A 17068-nucleotide genomic window follows, 5' to 3' on the forward strand; every position below is an offset into this window, starting at 1 on the left:
ATGTGGTCGTTTGTTAAAGCTTTTAATGCATACGCATAGGGAGTAGGGAAATCATATGCTGTAGTAATTACCTCACAGACCAAAATCTAACTAGATTCTAAAGAAATAATCGCTAGTTGAACCAATAAACATCCCTGGGGGTAATAGATGTGGGGGGTTTTCCCCCATAGTCAATACAGAGCCTCTCTCATACCACTGACTCCAACCATATTGGGGGTAGAGGAGGTAGATTTAATTGATACCACTTCCATACCACTCCCATCCCCCATTCAGACAAGTAGTATGTACAGCAGCAGCAGTTCAGTTGTCTCTGGCTTACTGATATGATTAATCACTAGTCCCCTTAATCATACCCACAGGTCTACATTCAATTAAAAGTTATCTTTTTATTATTCAAGGCCACACACACACACACACACAGCAGGCTAATGACACATAACATGAGCAAATATTGAGAATAATTGCTGGAAATAATTGGCACCAGATGCCTAAATCAATCAAGGTTTCAACTGATTTTAAATGTAAAGTATTTTGAGTGCCAAGAAGAAATGGAGTGGGACAATGTTGATATACATCAGGTATGTCCTGGCTATATGAAACCCATCTAGGCAACAAGTATGAAATTCACCAGGTAAAGCAGGCCTGTGTACAAACAATACTGTACATCAGTTTTCCTAAAAGCAGCACAGCGTTTTATTCTCGAGTTAAAAGTGAAAGGCTCCAGCCGTCCTCCCTTACACTCTTTCTCTAACTCAAATCCCTGCCCTCGCCCTGTTGCACCAAACAGACTTACTCCATCACTACTTGTATTGTCAGAATGCCAAAGGAAATTGGCAGCAACACCTTTTTGTCTGTCCATACTAGTAAAAGTCCTGCAGCGCTGACATACAGGACCTACAGTATACACCTCAGAGATACAAGGCAGGATGTGTAAGTTTCAGATTACAATAGTATTTCATTAGGATTCCCATCAGTTGCTGCCAATGCAGGACCTGTAGGACTTGTTTGGTTGATTGTGATGTCAAGACATCGGACCAGCGCTTTTTCAGGGACAGACCTCTCCCCATCTTAGCTACCGTTGTATCAATATGTTTTGACCATGTCAGTTTACAATCTTGGGTAACACCAAGCAGTTTGCTCTCCTCAACTTAATCAATTGCCACATTATTCATTGCAAGATTTAGATGAGGTTTAGGGTTTAGCGAGTGATTATTCCCAAATACAATGCTTTTAGTTTTTGATATAGGAATAGCTTATTACTAGCCACCCATTCTAAAACTGACTGCAGCTCTTTGTTAACAATGGAATCGCCATAGGCATAACGGCTACTGGTGTTTGATTTTGTAAATAAATAAAAAACACCACCTAAAAAAAGCTACGTCCTGCTCCTTACCTCACTTTTCCTAAATGTTTGCATTTTACATTGCACATTTGTCCAAATTTTAAAATTACAAACTGAAATGTATTTAGAGCCTTTTCTAGCTGTTTTTTTCACACCTATTCCTAACTTAACCCGCCAAGAGAATGTGCTGTAGAACGTTGGTACCCAGGACTCTAATGAGTTTCTCTCTCCCCACTGAATGACAAATGGATGAATGGGCAATAATTGTGCACGTTACTTCAAAATTGAATTTAAATTAGGTCGAACTGAATGAACGATAATGAATGATAAGAGGTTGATTTAATTTAGAAAGACAATAGTGTAATGATAAGTTTGTTATGCCTATTTATCAGCGTTGGCGTTCATGTTAATAGCAAATAATGTGACGCCTTGCGGGTTGATATCATTTTCTTTTCCGTTTACTTTGTAAAAAGAAGCTGTTACGGGACTGTTTTATTTACTATAACTCTATTACTAATCAAATGTATTGTAAGTGAAACGAAAACATGTTTTGTGTTGCAGTAGGCCTCCGATAGCATAAATTAAATGTATTTATTAGACTGTTAGAATATTGATGCCTCATTGGCTGGAAGTGTCAAATTGCTTTTAGGCCAACATTTTTCACTAGGACATTGTAGAATTATACAAAACATATCCTTGACTATCAAAAAAATAACTATTGTTATATTGTTACATGCATATATTTCCATGAACATTTATTCATGCAATTCATGCTTTACAATTGTTTATGCACTATTTATCAAGACTTGGTGCTTTGGGCACCATGAGAGTTGATATGCATCTGATGTGTATGCTAAAGGGGATGCCCGGCAAAGTTCTCTATATTCTCTAGTGGGTACTTGTAAGCTGAAAGGCCAGGCGGTTTTAGTGTTACAGGTTGCAGTGATTACTTGCTGTGGTAGCTGAAGTTTATAATGTTTATTCATCAGCGTACATAAACACACATGCTTTACTCAAGGCTAGTGGTGGTAAAATAGACAACAGTAAAGTACCAAGACAGCTGCCTTGAGGTATACCACACTCTACCTGGTTTACATTAGCGAGGCTTCCATTTAAGAAAACCCTGTGTTCTGTTAGATAGGTAGATCTCTATCTAAGATATGGCAGAGTCATAGCACATACGTTTTTTTGAACAGCAGATTATGATCGGTAATGTCAAAAGCTTGACTGAAGTCTAACTAAACAGCTCTCACAATCTTCTTATTATCAGTTTCTTTCAGCCAATCATTAGTCATTTGTGTCAGTGCCGTACATGTTGAGTCTCCTTCCCTATAAGCTTGCTAAAAGTCTGTTATTAGTTTGTTTACTGCGAAATAGCATTTCATCCAGTCAAACACAAACACAATTTTCAAAAGTTTACTAAACGGTTGGTAGCAGGCTGATTGGTCTGCTTTTTGAACCCATATTGGGTGATTTGCTATTCTTGTGTAGCAAAATGACTTTCGGTTCAAGCCCTCCAGGCTTGAGGGCACACATTTTCCTGTAGGCTTAAATTTAAGAGGTGACAAATAGGAGTGGCAATATCGTCCACTACCATCCTCAGTAATTTTGCATCCAAGTTGTCAGTACCAGGTGGTTTGCCATTATTGATAGAAAGCAATCATTTTTTTCACCTCTTCCTCACTTTACAGAATTATTGTATTATTTGGTCTGTTATGCATGGATAAGAAGGTTCAGAGTTTGTTGTTGGCATGTCATGTCTAACTTTTTATAATCTTGCCAGTAGAAAAGTAATTAAAGTAGTTGGAAATATCAGAGGGTTTTGTGATGAATGAGCCATCTGATTCAATGAAGGATGGAGCTGAGTTTGCCCTTTTGCCCAAACTGTAATTTAAGGCACTCCAAAGATTTTACTATTATCTTTTATATAATTTATCTTTGCTTCGTAGCAGTTTCATATTTTTTTGTTAAGTTTAGTCCCATGTCGTCTCAATTTACAGTACGTTTGCCAATTGGCTGTGCAGCCAGACTTATTTGCCATTCCATTTGCCTTGTCCCACTCAACCATACAGTTTTTCAGATTCCTCATCAATCCACAGGGATTAAGCAGTTTTAACCGTCAGTTTCTTAATGGGTGCATTAAGGTGTCAGAATATACAAATGGTGATGCTACCATGCCTAAACTGCTAGCTGTGGGGGACCACCACGTGACCAACGCTCTAAAAGGCCCAGAAAATGGAATCTGTATGCAGCTTATCTGCTACTATGCTGTGGCCCGGAGACTCGCTACCATAACTCATAATGATAACTGACACGTTTACCACCTATACACCTACAACATATATCCAAGACTTATTCTAATCTCTTTAAATGGTCATTGAAAAGAAGGAAACAGTTAAGTGGCAACCATTTAAACATGACTTTGAGGTGCTTCTATTATAATCTGCCTGGAAAAAAATTAGCCGAGCTACATAAAGTCACAAGCTATCTGCAACAAAAGAAAGTATGAGTGAAATCCCCTGGCTGGGTCCGGTGGATACTCGCTAGAGACAGACAGACACACAGACATCACATCACCTGCTTTGATCTCACTGGAGAAACCACCTACAGATACAGTGCATCTCCCTGGCAACATCAGAAATGTTACTGCCGGTCAGTTAACATGGTTCTTGGGTCAGATCCCAGACAGAGTAGATAATACTGTACCCATTATCAATGGCAACTTTAGCCAACCTCGTAGGAAGGGAATTCCCTTGCTTAAAGGGAATACAGCTCCACAGGGTGTATCTATGCAGTAAACTGTCATGCATTTGAGTAGCAACACACATGCCCCGCCCACCTGCGGATCTTTCTTTTCTGTGTTTGTCCCTTACAGTGCCTTCAGAAAGTATTCAAACCCCTCGACTTTTTCCACATTTTGTTGTGTTACAGCCTGAATTTAAAGTTGATTAAATATAGATTTTGTGTCACTGGCCTACACACAATACCCCATAATGTCAAAGTAGAACTATGTTTTTTGACATTTTTCTAATTAACGCAGTTACCGGAGAGGAGTGAAACCGCTCAGGGATTTCACCATGAGGCCAATTGTGACTTTAAGAGTTTAATGGCTTTGATATAGAAAGCTGAGGATTGATCCACAACATTGTAGTTACGCCGCAATACTAACCTAACTGACAGAGTGAAAAGACGTAAAGCCTTTACAGAACATATTTTTTTCAAAACATGCATCCTAAAGGCACTAATGTAATACTGCAAAATATATGGCAAAATCAATTCATTTTTTGCCCTGAATACAAAGTGTTATGTTTGGGGAAAATCCAATGCATCACCTTACTGAGTACCACACTCCATATTTTCAAGCATAGTGGTGGCTGCATCATGTTATGGGTATGATTGTAATTGTTGGGCAGGGGAGTTTCTCAGGATAAAAAAGAAACGGAATGGAGGTAAGCACAGGCAAAATCCAAGAGGTAAACCTAAAACATAAGGCCAAATCTACACTGTAGTTGCTTACCAAGAAGACAGTGAATGTTCCTTAGTGACCGAGTTACAGTTTGGACTTAATTCTACTTGAAGGTCTATGGCAGGGATCTAAAAATTGTTGTCTAGTAATGATCAATGCAACAATGCAGATGTGGAAAGCTCTTAGAGACTTACCCAGAAAGACTCACAGCTGTAATTGCTGTCAAAGGTGTTTCTACAATGGGGCCTCCCTGAGTGGCGCAGCGGTGACTACAGACCCGGGTTCGATCCCGGCCGCGACCGGGAGACCCATGAAGCGGCGCTCAATTGGCCCAGCAGCATCCGGGCTAGGGGAGGGTTTGGCTAGCCGGGATGTCCTTGTCCCATCGCGCTCTAGCGACTCCTGTGGCGGGCCGGGCGCATGCATGCTGACAAGGTCGCCAGTTGTATTGTGTTTCCTCCGACACATTGGTGTGGCTGGCTTCCGGGTTAAGCAAGCAGTGTGTCAAGAAGCAGTGCGGCTCGGCGGGGTCGTGTTTCGAAGGACGCATGGTTCATGAACTTTGCCTCTCCCGAGTCCATTTGTTGACATCCCCGTCAGTGAGAATTTCTCCTTTGCCAAGATAATCCATCCACCTGACAGGCGTGGCATATCAAGAAGCTGATTAAACAGCACAAGGGGGGGGGGGGGGGGGGGGGGGAACTAAAATGTGCAGCTTTGTCAAACAACACAGTGCCACAGATGTCTCAAGTTGAGGGAGTGTGCAATTGGCATGCTGACTGCAGGAATGTCCGTCAGAGCTGTTACCCGACAACTGAATGTTCATTTCTCTACCATAAGCAACCTCCAATGTTGTTTTTGGGAATTTGTCAGTACGTCCAACTGGCCTCACTACCACAGACCAGGTGTAACCATGCCAGACCAGGACCTCCACATCTTCACTAACGGGATTGTCTGAGACCAGCCAACCGGACAGCCCTCCCAGGCCCACCCATAGATGCGCCCCTGCCCAGTCATGTGAAATCCATAGATTAGAGCCTAATTCATTTTTTTAATTGACTGATTTCCTTATATGAACTATAACTCAGTAAAACCGTTGAAATTGTTGCATATTACGTTCAATTGGTCATTATGGGGTACTGTATGTAGATAAGTGAGATTACTTTATTTAATTTAATTCATTTTTTAATTCATGCTTAATATGTGGAGTAAGTGAAGGGGTATGAATACTTTCTGAAAGCACTGTAAATCTTGCTTCATTTTAAATCCTGCAACTTTTTCATTCTCTTGCTTTTTTCCTGTTAACGTTACCACGAGCGGAAATGTTTGTAATGAACCGGTCAAACACAAACGGACTCAATGGAATATGTTGTCTTTCCATTGCATGTCCAAGAATACTAAATCTTCATCAGGGATTTAACTCATCGTCTCGACACTTACACCACAAGAAAGAGACGCAAAATAACTTTATTTTGATGGGTGTACATTTTTTGGTGGAATTGGAAAAGTATTACATTTAATACAGTTAAGTGATTTACGAATTAGATTAGCTGAAATGAAAGCAACTTCCCAAAATGAACACTCGGATTATAGTGGTATTATGTTTTATCAGGCAAACAATGTAAAGTATGTATAGGCAGGTGCAATCTGGAGCTAAACGTGTTGATTTTTAATCCGAGGGTATCCTGCTAATGACACACTTGTTGAATTACGCAACAGAACGTGCCAACAAAAGTAATTAATGAGGCAGCCTAGACAGCGCAGGTGAGTGCAGGTAGGCCTCCTAGACAGAGCAAGTTGTGTGGTTTCAGCCCTGTTCCACCCTGTTATGTTAATGTATTCATATATGCAAATACACACGGTGTATTTATGCAAATCCAGCCAATATCATTTGAACAAAAAAATACCTGACACCATTAGAAAATGTATATATTATATGAGTGAAATTTGACACTAAATTGAATACCTATTTTCCACCAAAATCCTTGAACTCTGTTATGTGCCATTATTCGGTCAATATCTGAGGTATTGAAATAAAATAACACGTTTGGAATATCTTCATCCATTGTCCAACTATTGCATTTATTAGAATTGTAAAAAAAAAAAACTTTTAACAATTTCTGATGACCGTTGCTAATTCGAGTTGAGGTTGGAAACTTTCCCCATCTTTGCTACACCTCATTTAGTGTCCAGCAGCAGCACGACTCACAGATGAAAGCCATGTCGAGTGAAAAGCCATGGCATCAGGAAATGCCTGGCGTGTAATGACTAGCGCAGGTCAGTGTAGTTGTTGATGTAATAAAAAACAGATGATGATACATTTTTTTTTAAAGCATAGCCTCTTGCCTCCAGCAATGTTTCTGTGATTTTGCCACCCACGCCTCATTTCCTGTCCTGTCCTCTCATTCTCAGACACATACACGTGTGTCAATGCCTTTCTGAACTATTGTACCCACTCACAAGAAATGGTCTGGCAAACTTAAGACATATTTAGAGGCACATCTCTGTCTTGCAAAACAAATAGTACCAACTCCACTACCAACCATTTGCTATGGTCCGATGGAAGAAACAATGCTTAAAAAGTAGATACTTGAGAAAAAGCCTGTCTCTTTCCAAGGTGTTCATAGTGTAGCCTTCACTGAGAGGGGATGTTCAGACATACTGAAATGTTCTACTGGGCTCATAAATAAGCAAACATGCCCTTGTATGACAAGGATTTAAAGTGCAGATCCATTGTAAGACAGTCAGAGTATGCCATGTTTTCCTAATTACCCAAATGTTTATGCAATTCTCACTGCAGAAATGGGGCAGGCATTGTCAGAATACATTCAACATAATTAAAAAATTTCACTGACAAATAAAAGGCATGCCATCTTACCAGATTGCAATGATTCGGCTGCATAGAGAGAAGGGGAAAAAAACTGTCAAATGTGGTTATCCTTCAACGCCTACTCCATCCACTCAAAACAGCCATGGCAATGTCTGCATTTTGAATACTTTCTATATACTCTATGCAGTCTCAAGAAACCATGGCTAATGGAAATAAACAAGGTTAAAGATGATTTTAGTACAATTACTTCATCCTGTTTGTGCACCAGTAGCAGAAAACCAACACTGCTCTTTCACTATTAGAAAAATGACTTCACGGTTAGCAGACGAGTCATTGTGCCAGGATCCCAAAGTAATGGTAGGTCAAAAGCATTTAACTTCTTACCTGGTATGGGACACCCAAGCGCGCCTACACAATTGTGATAATACTACAAAAATTACAGGGTAGCATACTCTGCTGACACTGACAAACAGATCAATAAAAACAATGTTGTCTGATCCATATAATTGGCCTACGAAAAGTGGAGACACAAACACAATATGACGTCCGTCTAACCTGGAGGAGGACATTATTGTCCAAAAAAAACAAAAGTGGCAGTGACCCAGTGAATATGCACAATGTTCTCCGCTGGTGCCAATAAGATAGCTTTATTGAGCGAACAGTAGCCTAAGAATTTTGATTACTTAAAGACAGATGAAAGTATTTTCATTGTAATCTCTTTACAGCAATAGCCATTTTCTTTCCAAGCAGTTTTTTCCGCAATTTGTATTTTCAAATATTGCGATATACCTGGCTGGGTCTCTCTGCTTTTCATTGACAGTCGCAACTCAACGATCACCTATTTGGTATTTGCTGCGCTCGCTGCCAAAATTGCAGGCTCTTCCGACTGCAGGCTATGCGATTTAAAACAATTCATTCTTTGTTTTGTTTAAAAGAAGTTAGTGATCCTGTGGCCAAATCAAGGTTTCTGGTGTACTGTAGTGGCCGATTTTGAATGATTTAGTTTATTTATCTATAGACAGGAGTAAGCTAATTAGGCTACATACATTTTTGGCGATTTAATTCAATTTACTTTAGGGAAAGCTTAGCTTCCCTCAGCCTTATGGACACACCGCCTATACCTTTTACAATGGGCTATAAACACAACCAGTCGTGACGTTTTCATCTGATTGTCAAATAATCACTTTAAAAAAGGTGCTCCTTGTGGCTACTACATTCGTTCACCCACTAAGTCATTCCAGCATCCAAACCCTAACACCCTCAATTGGACCAATGGAAAGAGACATCAGTTACAAAACACCTACATGTATTGTAATGCCATTCTGCGATTGTCATTGTAGCCTGAAATGACACCGCTGTCCACGCTCGCCTCGGTCTCGGTCACTCGTCTCCACAAAGCACACCCTTTTGGAGGGTACACCATCCGGTTTCCAGTCCACTTGCTCATTTTTAATGCCACTGACATGCAATAATGGTGAAATTGCCTATAGTTTTTGCCGCGTGTTGTAGCCTATTAATTGTGACAGGTTAACGTTTTTGACCGGCACGGCGTTACCCCCACTATTTTTTTGGGCCGGCACGCCTTTACCGGAACGTATATCGCCTTACCTTCACCCCTGGTCAAAAGTGTACACAAATGTGAACGGACAGCCACAGCATGTGAAGCTGGGTTGTTTCAACTAAGCACACACACCAGTTCTCAGCTGTCCATGCCTCGTTAAAAAAAAGAAAGAAGGATTCATTCATTTTAGGTCATATTGTGCACACACTCTGTGATGTGAATCATACGGTAGATACCCAGAGGAATTGATACAACACACAGTCAAGAGTACAGAGACATGTATGGATATCTACCTCTACATGAAACGCATGAAACGCAAAATGTCCACAAAAGCTGCTTCGTTCATGACTTGAACCACTTTCTATTTTGCTAGTACACAAAAGGTTTGATGGTAAGTATCAGTAATAGGAATGAATGCCTGTGTTGGCTGGCTAGCAGCAGAGAAAGGAAGTAGCGTATTGCGAGGCTGTTAGAGCCAGAGCACAGTCCCTCACGCTGAGCTGTAATTGTCAATTCTTTGACAAAAAAAAAACAACCCGTTGCCTTGGCCTCTGGATGAATACTTTGATCAGCAAAGTTACATATGTTCCGGTCTGAAGCAAAACAGTAAATTATCATGTACAGGTACAACTTTATTAAATTAACTGTTTGTCTGACATTAATAGCAAAGCCCATATGGACAGTTGATAGCACACCTCTTCATCGAGCACACCTCATCATCGAGCAGAATCTCGCAGTGTTGATCAGTGAAATATTGTGTTGTTTTTTGTTTGTTTCTTTTAAAAGAAGTAAACCTAAAGATGTAATTGATAAAGCTCATCTGAAGAGCTTTTGTTGTATGTCAGTTCATATTAGGTACATCATCTAGAGAATGCAAACAAATACTGCATTCAACTTGTCCATGAATAATTCAAAGTTTCTTAATTTGGATACAATATGTTCATGAACGTTGATTTAATTAACTTTCTGGTGGTCCAATATGGTGTGTCAGCTCGCTTGCCTGTCGCCCTTCTGCTTGTCAGTCTGTCTAGCTGCGACAGCTGATTTTCTCTCAATGCTAACCAGTAGTTCCTAATATTTATTTTAATATTACCTTTATTTAACTAGGCAAGTCAGTTAAGAACAAATCCTTATTTTCAATGACGGCCTAGGAACTGCCTGTTCAAGGGGCAGAATGACAGATTTGTACCTTGTCAACTCGGGGCTTTGAACTTGCAACCTTCGGTTACTAGTCCAACGCTCTAACCACTAGGCTACCCTGCCACCCCTATTCTTGTTATGCTATTAAAGTACTCTAGGTAAAATCCTCCTTCTGTTACCAGGAAACCTTGAAAATAACTACAGTAGTGTATAATTCATGAAAGGGTCTGAAAGCAGCCATCATGTTTATTTGTACAGTAAAAACTCAATTTGATCTGTTTCCTTTATATCTGGCTGGCCTTTGGACAGGCATGTCTGAGCTCTAAGTATATCTGCATCCTGAGGGCATGCAGATTAGATGCATGTGTGCAGCACAGCCATGCATAATTTTTCCTGGAAAATGCAGTTGCTCAAAAATAAGAATTTAACCAACTACCTTTTCGAAACCACCAAACAAACTAAATATCATGAACTTTTACATTACTGGGGTAACTGTGTGAATATTGAACATTGCACATATTATCCTATCCTATTTAATTGTATTGTAATGGAAGAGAACCAGAGTGTATGTGTACAGAAGGAGCCATATGCACTCTGTTGTAATCACTGATTTCAGTCTCCCAATGCATTTCCGAGACAGATTGAATAGCAAGCAGCCAGTGTCCTCAACTGTAATCACACATCTGAAGCACGAGGCATACATTCTCTATTGACAACGAAATACCAGTTTCTCTCTTGGAGAGGGTCCCATGAAAACCGAACCGATGAAACACTGTGGGCATAAAAGCGTTACCTTTGTGAAAGGCTGAAGAGGTCAAAGGTGATGTTCCAGTTGCTGGCCAGAGGTCAGGACAAGGTTTGACGGACAAGGTTGGAGTGATGTGGGCACAGATAGTACAACATGACAGGAAGCAGAAATGAACGTACAAGTAAATAGAATAGGGAAGAGGAAGTGAAATGTCAGTGCAGTACAGTGAAGTAAACATGATTAGAGGGCAGGGAGATGGCTTGAGCAGGTGGTTGAGGGAGAAAAGAAAACCAACAGACCCCATACCTTGGCGGTTTGACTTCATGTGCGCCAGACCTTGAGGGAAAGAACAGAAAAAGGAATAGGGAAAACAGGAAGGTCATAAAAATGCCCGGGAAGAAACAAAAGCATTGTCACAACGTTGGACTGCAGTTTGTGACAGACATCCTGGGATAGGTACGGATGTCAGAGTTCAAATCAAACTAAAACGGAGGAGGAAATTAAAGAAATAAAAGACAAACACTGTTTGAGGGGGGAGAGCGGGATAAGAAAAAAAAAACATCTCAATTGGTGCAACCCCCGAAGGTAGTTGCTCACACAGATGTTTTTTTCCCCTAATGGAACACACACTCTTACTCTTAAGCAGACAGCTTTCTCAGGTTTAGAATAGGGGTTTTGTCACTTTTTCCAAATTCACATCTCGTTCATACGAAGTTCTCCAACGTTCTCCAGTGTAAACTGCATACAGATCAAAATGAATACCGCAAATGTATACCTCGAACACTGCATGCAATAGGGACACAAACCAGTCCCTTCAATAGGGTAAAGCCAGTGAGGACTGTATCCTTAGATTCAGCGTTACAACATAAGCAGGCCCAGGGCCAGGGAGGGCCATAACAATCAATAACCCAGGGTGTGAGAGGCATAATGTGACAGCTTTACTGCAGTCATAGTGCTGCAGTCGTTGGCAAGGAAAGAACACATCATATGCAAAACACATTCATAAAATACAATGCAACTCAATAAACAGGAGCTCAGTAAACTGGAACACTCCGATTCTGTGGACATCACAAAATCAATTGTAAACAAATAAGCCAAGGGCCTTGTGGGCTTGCCGCATGAATGTGGGCATTTAGTAATTACAATGGACCTGTATTGTGTTAGACAAGAAATGTGGCTGATTGAACAAGGCTTTAATTGACCAAAGATAACATTTTGTATCACACAATTATACCATCATCTGCATGACCTACAGCAGGAAATTGAGTGAATTGTTAATTTAAACAACTCGAAAAATGACCCGGTATAATTTTTTAAGGGATTTCTTGCATTCATTCTCTGACAGTTATCCTTTTCGTTGAGCTCAGTCTCAACACCTTCATGGTGTTGCACAACGCCTCTTTCATTGGAGATGTATTTTTTTAATGAAGAATATATCATTTATGACATTTGAACACTTTTAGAGATCAAAATGGTAACTCAGCGATGTTTCTCTCCCTGGCATTTTGGCAGTTTTTGCGATATAATATATATATTTTTTTCAGCTCAACAAAATGCATTGTCATTTCCTGTACAGATTTATCAAAACAAATTGCATTTCTAAAACATTTGGATAAAAGAAAATCTGTGAACCCAATTGGATTAAATAAAACACAACCTTTTATATGTGAAGGACATTTCCACCAGTAATGGACAGACATTAAATCACTCCATCAACACTTAGTAAATAAAACATGTGTTGACAGAGACAACCGCACTTTTCAAAAGAGAATGGTTCTCTTTGTGAGAACTGCGGGAGGAAATTGGCCAATTTCACTGAGGGATGAGATGTTATCGATCATCTAATCAGAAACCGCCAGAGAGCTTTACACCATGCACCAGGTAACACTGAATAAGCTGTACACATGTACCATTATATACATACGCATTCATTGACCTTTCGTGGGGCAAGAAGAAATGAGGTCAACACAATACCCTTAGGCTGGAGGACGGCGCTTATACCAGAGAGCTGAGCAGAACCAGACAGCATCAGAGACACAAGAGGTTTGTCATCACTGATATATATATATATATATATATATATATATATATATTTTTTTTTTTAATGAGATAAACATCACCAGCTTTATTTTTTTTCCTCTTGAAGTGCCAAGCCTCTCCGTGGTGGATGTGTCTTGTGCATTGAAATACAGGGCTGCCCAATTTGTGTTGGCATAGCAACAGGCTCTCGTGTGTCGTCGTCCCCCCCCGGTATGACGTTGATCATGCTCCCCTTTTCTCCATTCCTCCCCATTTTCCTTGGGATGGTGTCTGTTTCTTTGTCAAGGTAAATTATTTCACCTTAATTTCAGACATTGTTGTAATTACAATTGATCTTATGAAAGCAACATCAACTGGTTGTTGGTGGTTATGAAATGGTGGGGAAATATTTATTAAAGCCCATTTTTATTGCTTTCAACCTTCCCTCGTCACAATGAAATAGAAGACTAACGCATGTCTATGAACACATGTACAGTAAATCTGTGAAACAATAAAATGACCACTAAATGCTAATCTGTTTTACCGCTGGCTATGCTCCATAAAATGAACAATCAAAACGATGAAAAAAACACGCTATTTAATGTCATTAAATGTCACAATGCAGTTAAGTAGATTTTCTTGTGGGCTTTAAAGAATATTGCAACAAGTAGCTTTTTTTCAACGAGCATTCCATCCTTTTCTATTTCTCTCAACTTGTTTCTCCATTACTACTATATTCAGGGCTGTTTGCAGGTGAAATTGTTGCAGAGAAACTTTACACGTGAAAAATGATCTGTGAAACATGTTGCTGTTGTTTTGTTTGTTCATTTCTAACCCATTTTTTTTTTGAACAGTGCCAATGCAGAACGCTTCATTTCATCAATGATTAACAACATCGAAGAGCAACATTCATTTGTACACCTCAGCTTTTCCCCAAAACACAATGGCACTAAAATCACATATTGTCAACAACATCATTTTCAGAAGTACACGAGTGGACTATAAAATTACCATCTGTGAAATTACCTCTAAAGCCTTTACATTTACTGCATGAGAATATTCAGAAGAAGAAAAAAAAAATGCTTAAAGGGTTAGGATTTAGCTTTTGCTGAGTTTGTTTTTCCATGAAGTTGCAGTGCTTTGAAGGAGAGTATTCTTATGAGAGGATTAAGCCAAGGTCAGTGGTGCTTAGAGCTCCCTGGCCATCAGCAGCAGCAGTAGCAGCTGTGCCCTGTCCTGTCCTCTCGTTTGAAGATGTCTGTGCTGAGGTTCCACATGCTCCCTCTGTATTCTCACAGGGTCAGGGTCACCATAAGTGAGTCATTCACACCTTTACACTATCAACTATTCACACTACCGTATCACATCGTAACCAAGGAACAAGGAACAAAATAAGGGGGGGAGTAGGAACCAACCATGTAATTGAAGTAATTCTCTATGATTTGAAGCTAGACTCTTGTTGTTTGTAGATGGTAGTTTGCATAGTTCTATAGTGTAACGCATTAAAACACACACTATTAATACACAGAGGAAGCAGAGGTGTATCTTTTGTTTGTGTGTACTACTGTATGTGAAGGATTATCTGCTGGTGTTCTACACACATGCGTGGATGCAGGTGTTGAGAGTCTTCTCTTATCTCTCTCTCACAGACCCAGTTTTGCTCACAACACATCAGAGAATGCTGCACTCCACGTCTCCTGGCCTGAAAAGCATTCCCCACCTTGGTCCCCCCCTCCATCCAGGTAACCTAGGCTCAGCGACACACACAGACAGACAGACAGACTGACTGACTCCTGGAGACACTGAAGTTCCAACGACTTATAGTCCAGATGTGTTCATCACTAACCTCCAGTTACTTAGGAGTTCTCTTTTTGAGACGTGCTATCTGTACTCGAGCCCTCAGTGCAGCTAAAATATAGCACTGAGGTTACTAGTTTTAAATGGGTTTTTGTTAATCTTTTGTACCGGCAGCCATCTAGGTCCATTGATATAACGACTACAAATACTTGCTGCTAGATGTCACATTGCATTGCTCCTGGGATAAAGAATAAAGAGAACTAACTAGTCAAGTGTCATCTTTGTTTTCATGCATTGTGCATCGGGGATGGTACACGCAGGCTCCCTGTCAAAGCTTTAATCCAATAATGACTCTAATGCTTTCTCTTTGCAGCATGTCATTTAATAATGCGCGCCTTTTGCTGTGAGCGTGGTCATAGCATCCTTGCTCATCACAAGGGGAGTTAAGAGTGATTAAAGGCAGGGGTTGAAAGCGGACCCTTCTGAACTGAAGCCTTCCACTCATCATCCTCCCATGTGGGGCCTGGATATAGCCCTCCACATTTACAACCGGCCCCTGCTTACGAATCAACAACCAGTCCGCTCTATTAGATACTGACAGTACAGTGTTCCATACGAACACACAGGACACAATGAATAACCTGTACGATTTAGTCAGGACAACGGTTTTGGAATAGAATGCCACTGAATGAGAACATTTGTATTCAAGCGCATCAACGTTCTCAACTTCTGTACGGTATTGCACAGTGCTGACTGTCAAAACAAAGTGCAAAATATGTGTGTATGCTGTAAAAAAATGTTACTGAAAATAAAGCCTTCCTTCCAGCTGTGCAGTCACTTACAATGTACAAGTGTACAGAGCAGCAATATTAAATGGCAGCTGTTGGTAGGCTGTTCCGGTGAGCAGCAGCAGTGATTTATAACATGCAGAACCCGAGCACACCCATAGCTGGAACCCTGAGCCTGTTGCCCTCTCTGGCACCACCACCAGAGCTCCTCCTAACAGGCCTGATGGATGTCTCTCACTGCTGCACCGCCCGGCCGCTTAACTCACTGGGCTTCCCCACGTCCACGTTCAATCTTCATTTACACTCTGTGTGTTTTATTGAAGAGCGATTCCATTTGTTTTATTGTGACGTGGTTTAAACAGAGTGTGAATGATTACATTATGAGAGACAAATGGGTGTTTTCCTTCAGACAGGGACAAGTAATGCTCTGGGAAAGATTTCATTCTTCAAGCAAACAATTCCATTAGTGCGTAATCACTGTGCCAATCTTTTGACAGTGTGATATACTGCCCTGATGTCAATGGCTTGGTAATCAACCATCTTAATAGCTGGGTTATTGTAGATGGTAGCTACAGTTAGCACCCAGCGCCGCACTGATCACTGAGATGACATCCCTATTCTTTGTCTGTGTGACTCTCACAGAGGAAAGCACAGTGTCAACAAAGCAACGCAGACTCAATTTCATGCAATTAACTGTTGTGTTAAAGATAACTGTTTGCTCTTCAATCGTTAATGGACATCTAAGTCAAAGTCAGGGCAAAGTCGGAGCTGATTACTGGCCACATTCATTTCCCCCAAGTTATGTGCCACCTTCATTTCTACACAAAAAAGGTACACCTTTGTAGATTAAGTATTCATCCTACATGGACAATATGTACACGTCTGTTCAATTTAGGAATCAGACCAGCAGTCCAAAACACCCCAAATAACACTGTAGTTTGTTCACTCCATAGACTAAATTCAGTTTTTATTGTAAAGCAAAAAAAAATAGCAAAACAAAAATGGGTCTTACCTTCCTCTGATTTCTGGATAGCTGTATGGAAGTAGAGAAGACAGAGAATCATTAGTATTGGTGACTGAAGAATATGGAACATCTAGAAATGAAGAAATATCAGCACCACTCTAATTACAACACATACAGTAGCCTCTAATTACAACACATACAGTAGACTCTCTCTAATTATAACACATACACTAGCCTCTCTAATTATAACACATACAGTAGCATCTCTAATCATAACACATACAGTAGCCACTCTAATTACAACACATACAGTAAACCCTCTAATTACAACACATACAGTAGCCTCGCTAATTACAACACATACAGTAGACTCTAATTACAACACATACAGTAGCCTCTAATTACAACACATA

At 40.3% G+C, this 17068-nt stretch overlaps 1 protein-coding gene across 2 annotated transcripts in view; it reads right to left on the reverse strand.

The window, feature by feature from the left end:
- Window positions 1-17068, reverse strand: part of LOC109873238 (neurexin-2) — a 451394-nt gene that overhangs the window by 209324 nt on the left and 225002 nt on the right. For both annotated transcript variants that reach the window (XM_031807879.1, XM_031807878.1), the window contains exons 3-4: window positions 16704-16724; window positions 7687-7704 (exon numbers count right to left, since the gene is read on the reverse strand). In XM_031807879.1, coding sequence (XP_031663739.1) covers window positions 7687-7704; window positions 16704-16724 — 39 coding nt within the window. The remainder of the gene's footprint in view (window positions 1-7686; window positions 7705-16703; window positions 16725-17068) is intronic.

This window comes from Oncorhynchus kisutch, linkage group LG28 (assembly GCF_002021735.2).
Source record: "Oncorhynchus kisutch isolate 150728-3 linkage group LG28, Okis_V2, whole genome shotgun sequence".
Lineage (NCBI taxonomy): Eukaryota > Metazoa > Chordata > Actinopteri > Salmoniformes > Salmonidae > Oncorhynchus > Oncorhynchus kisutch.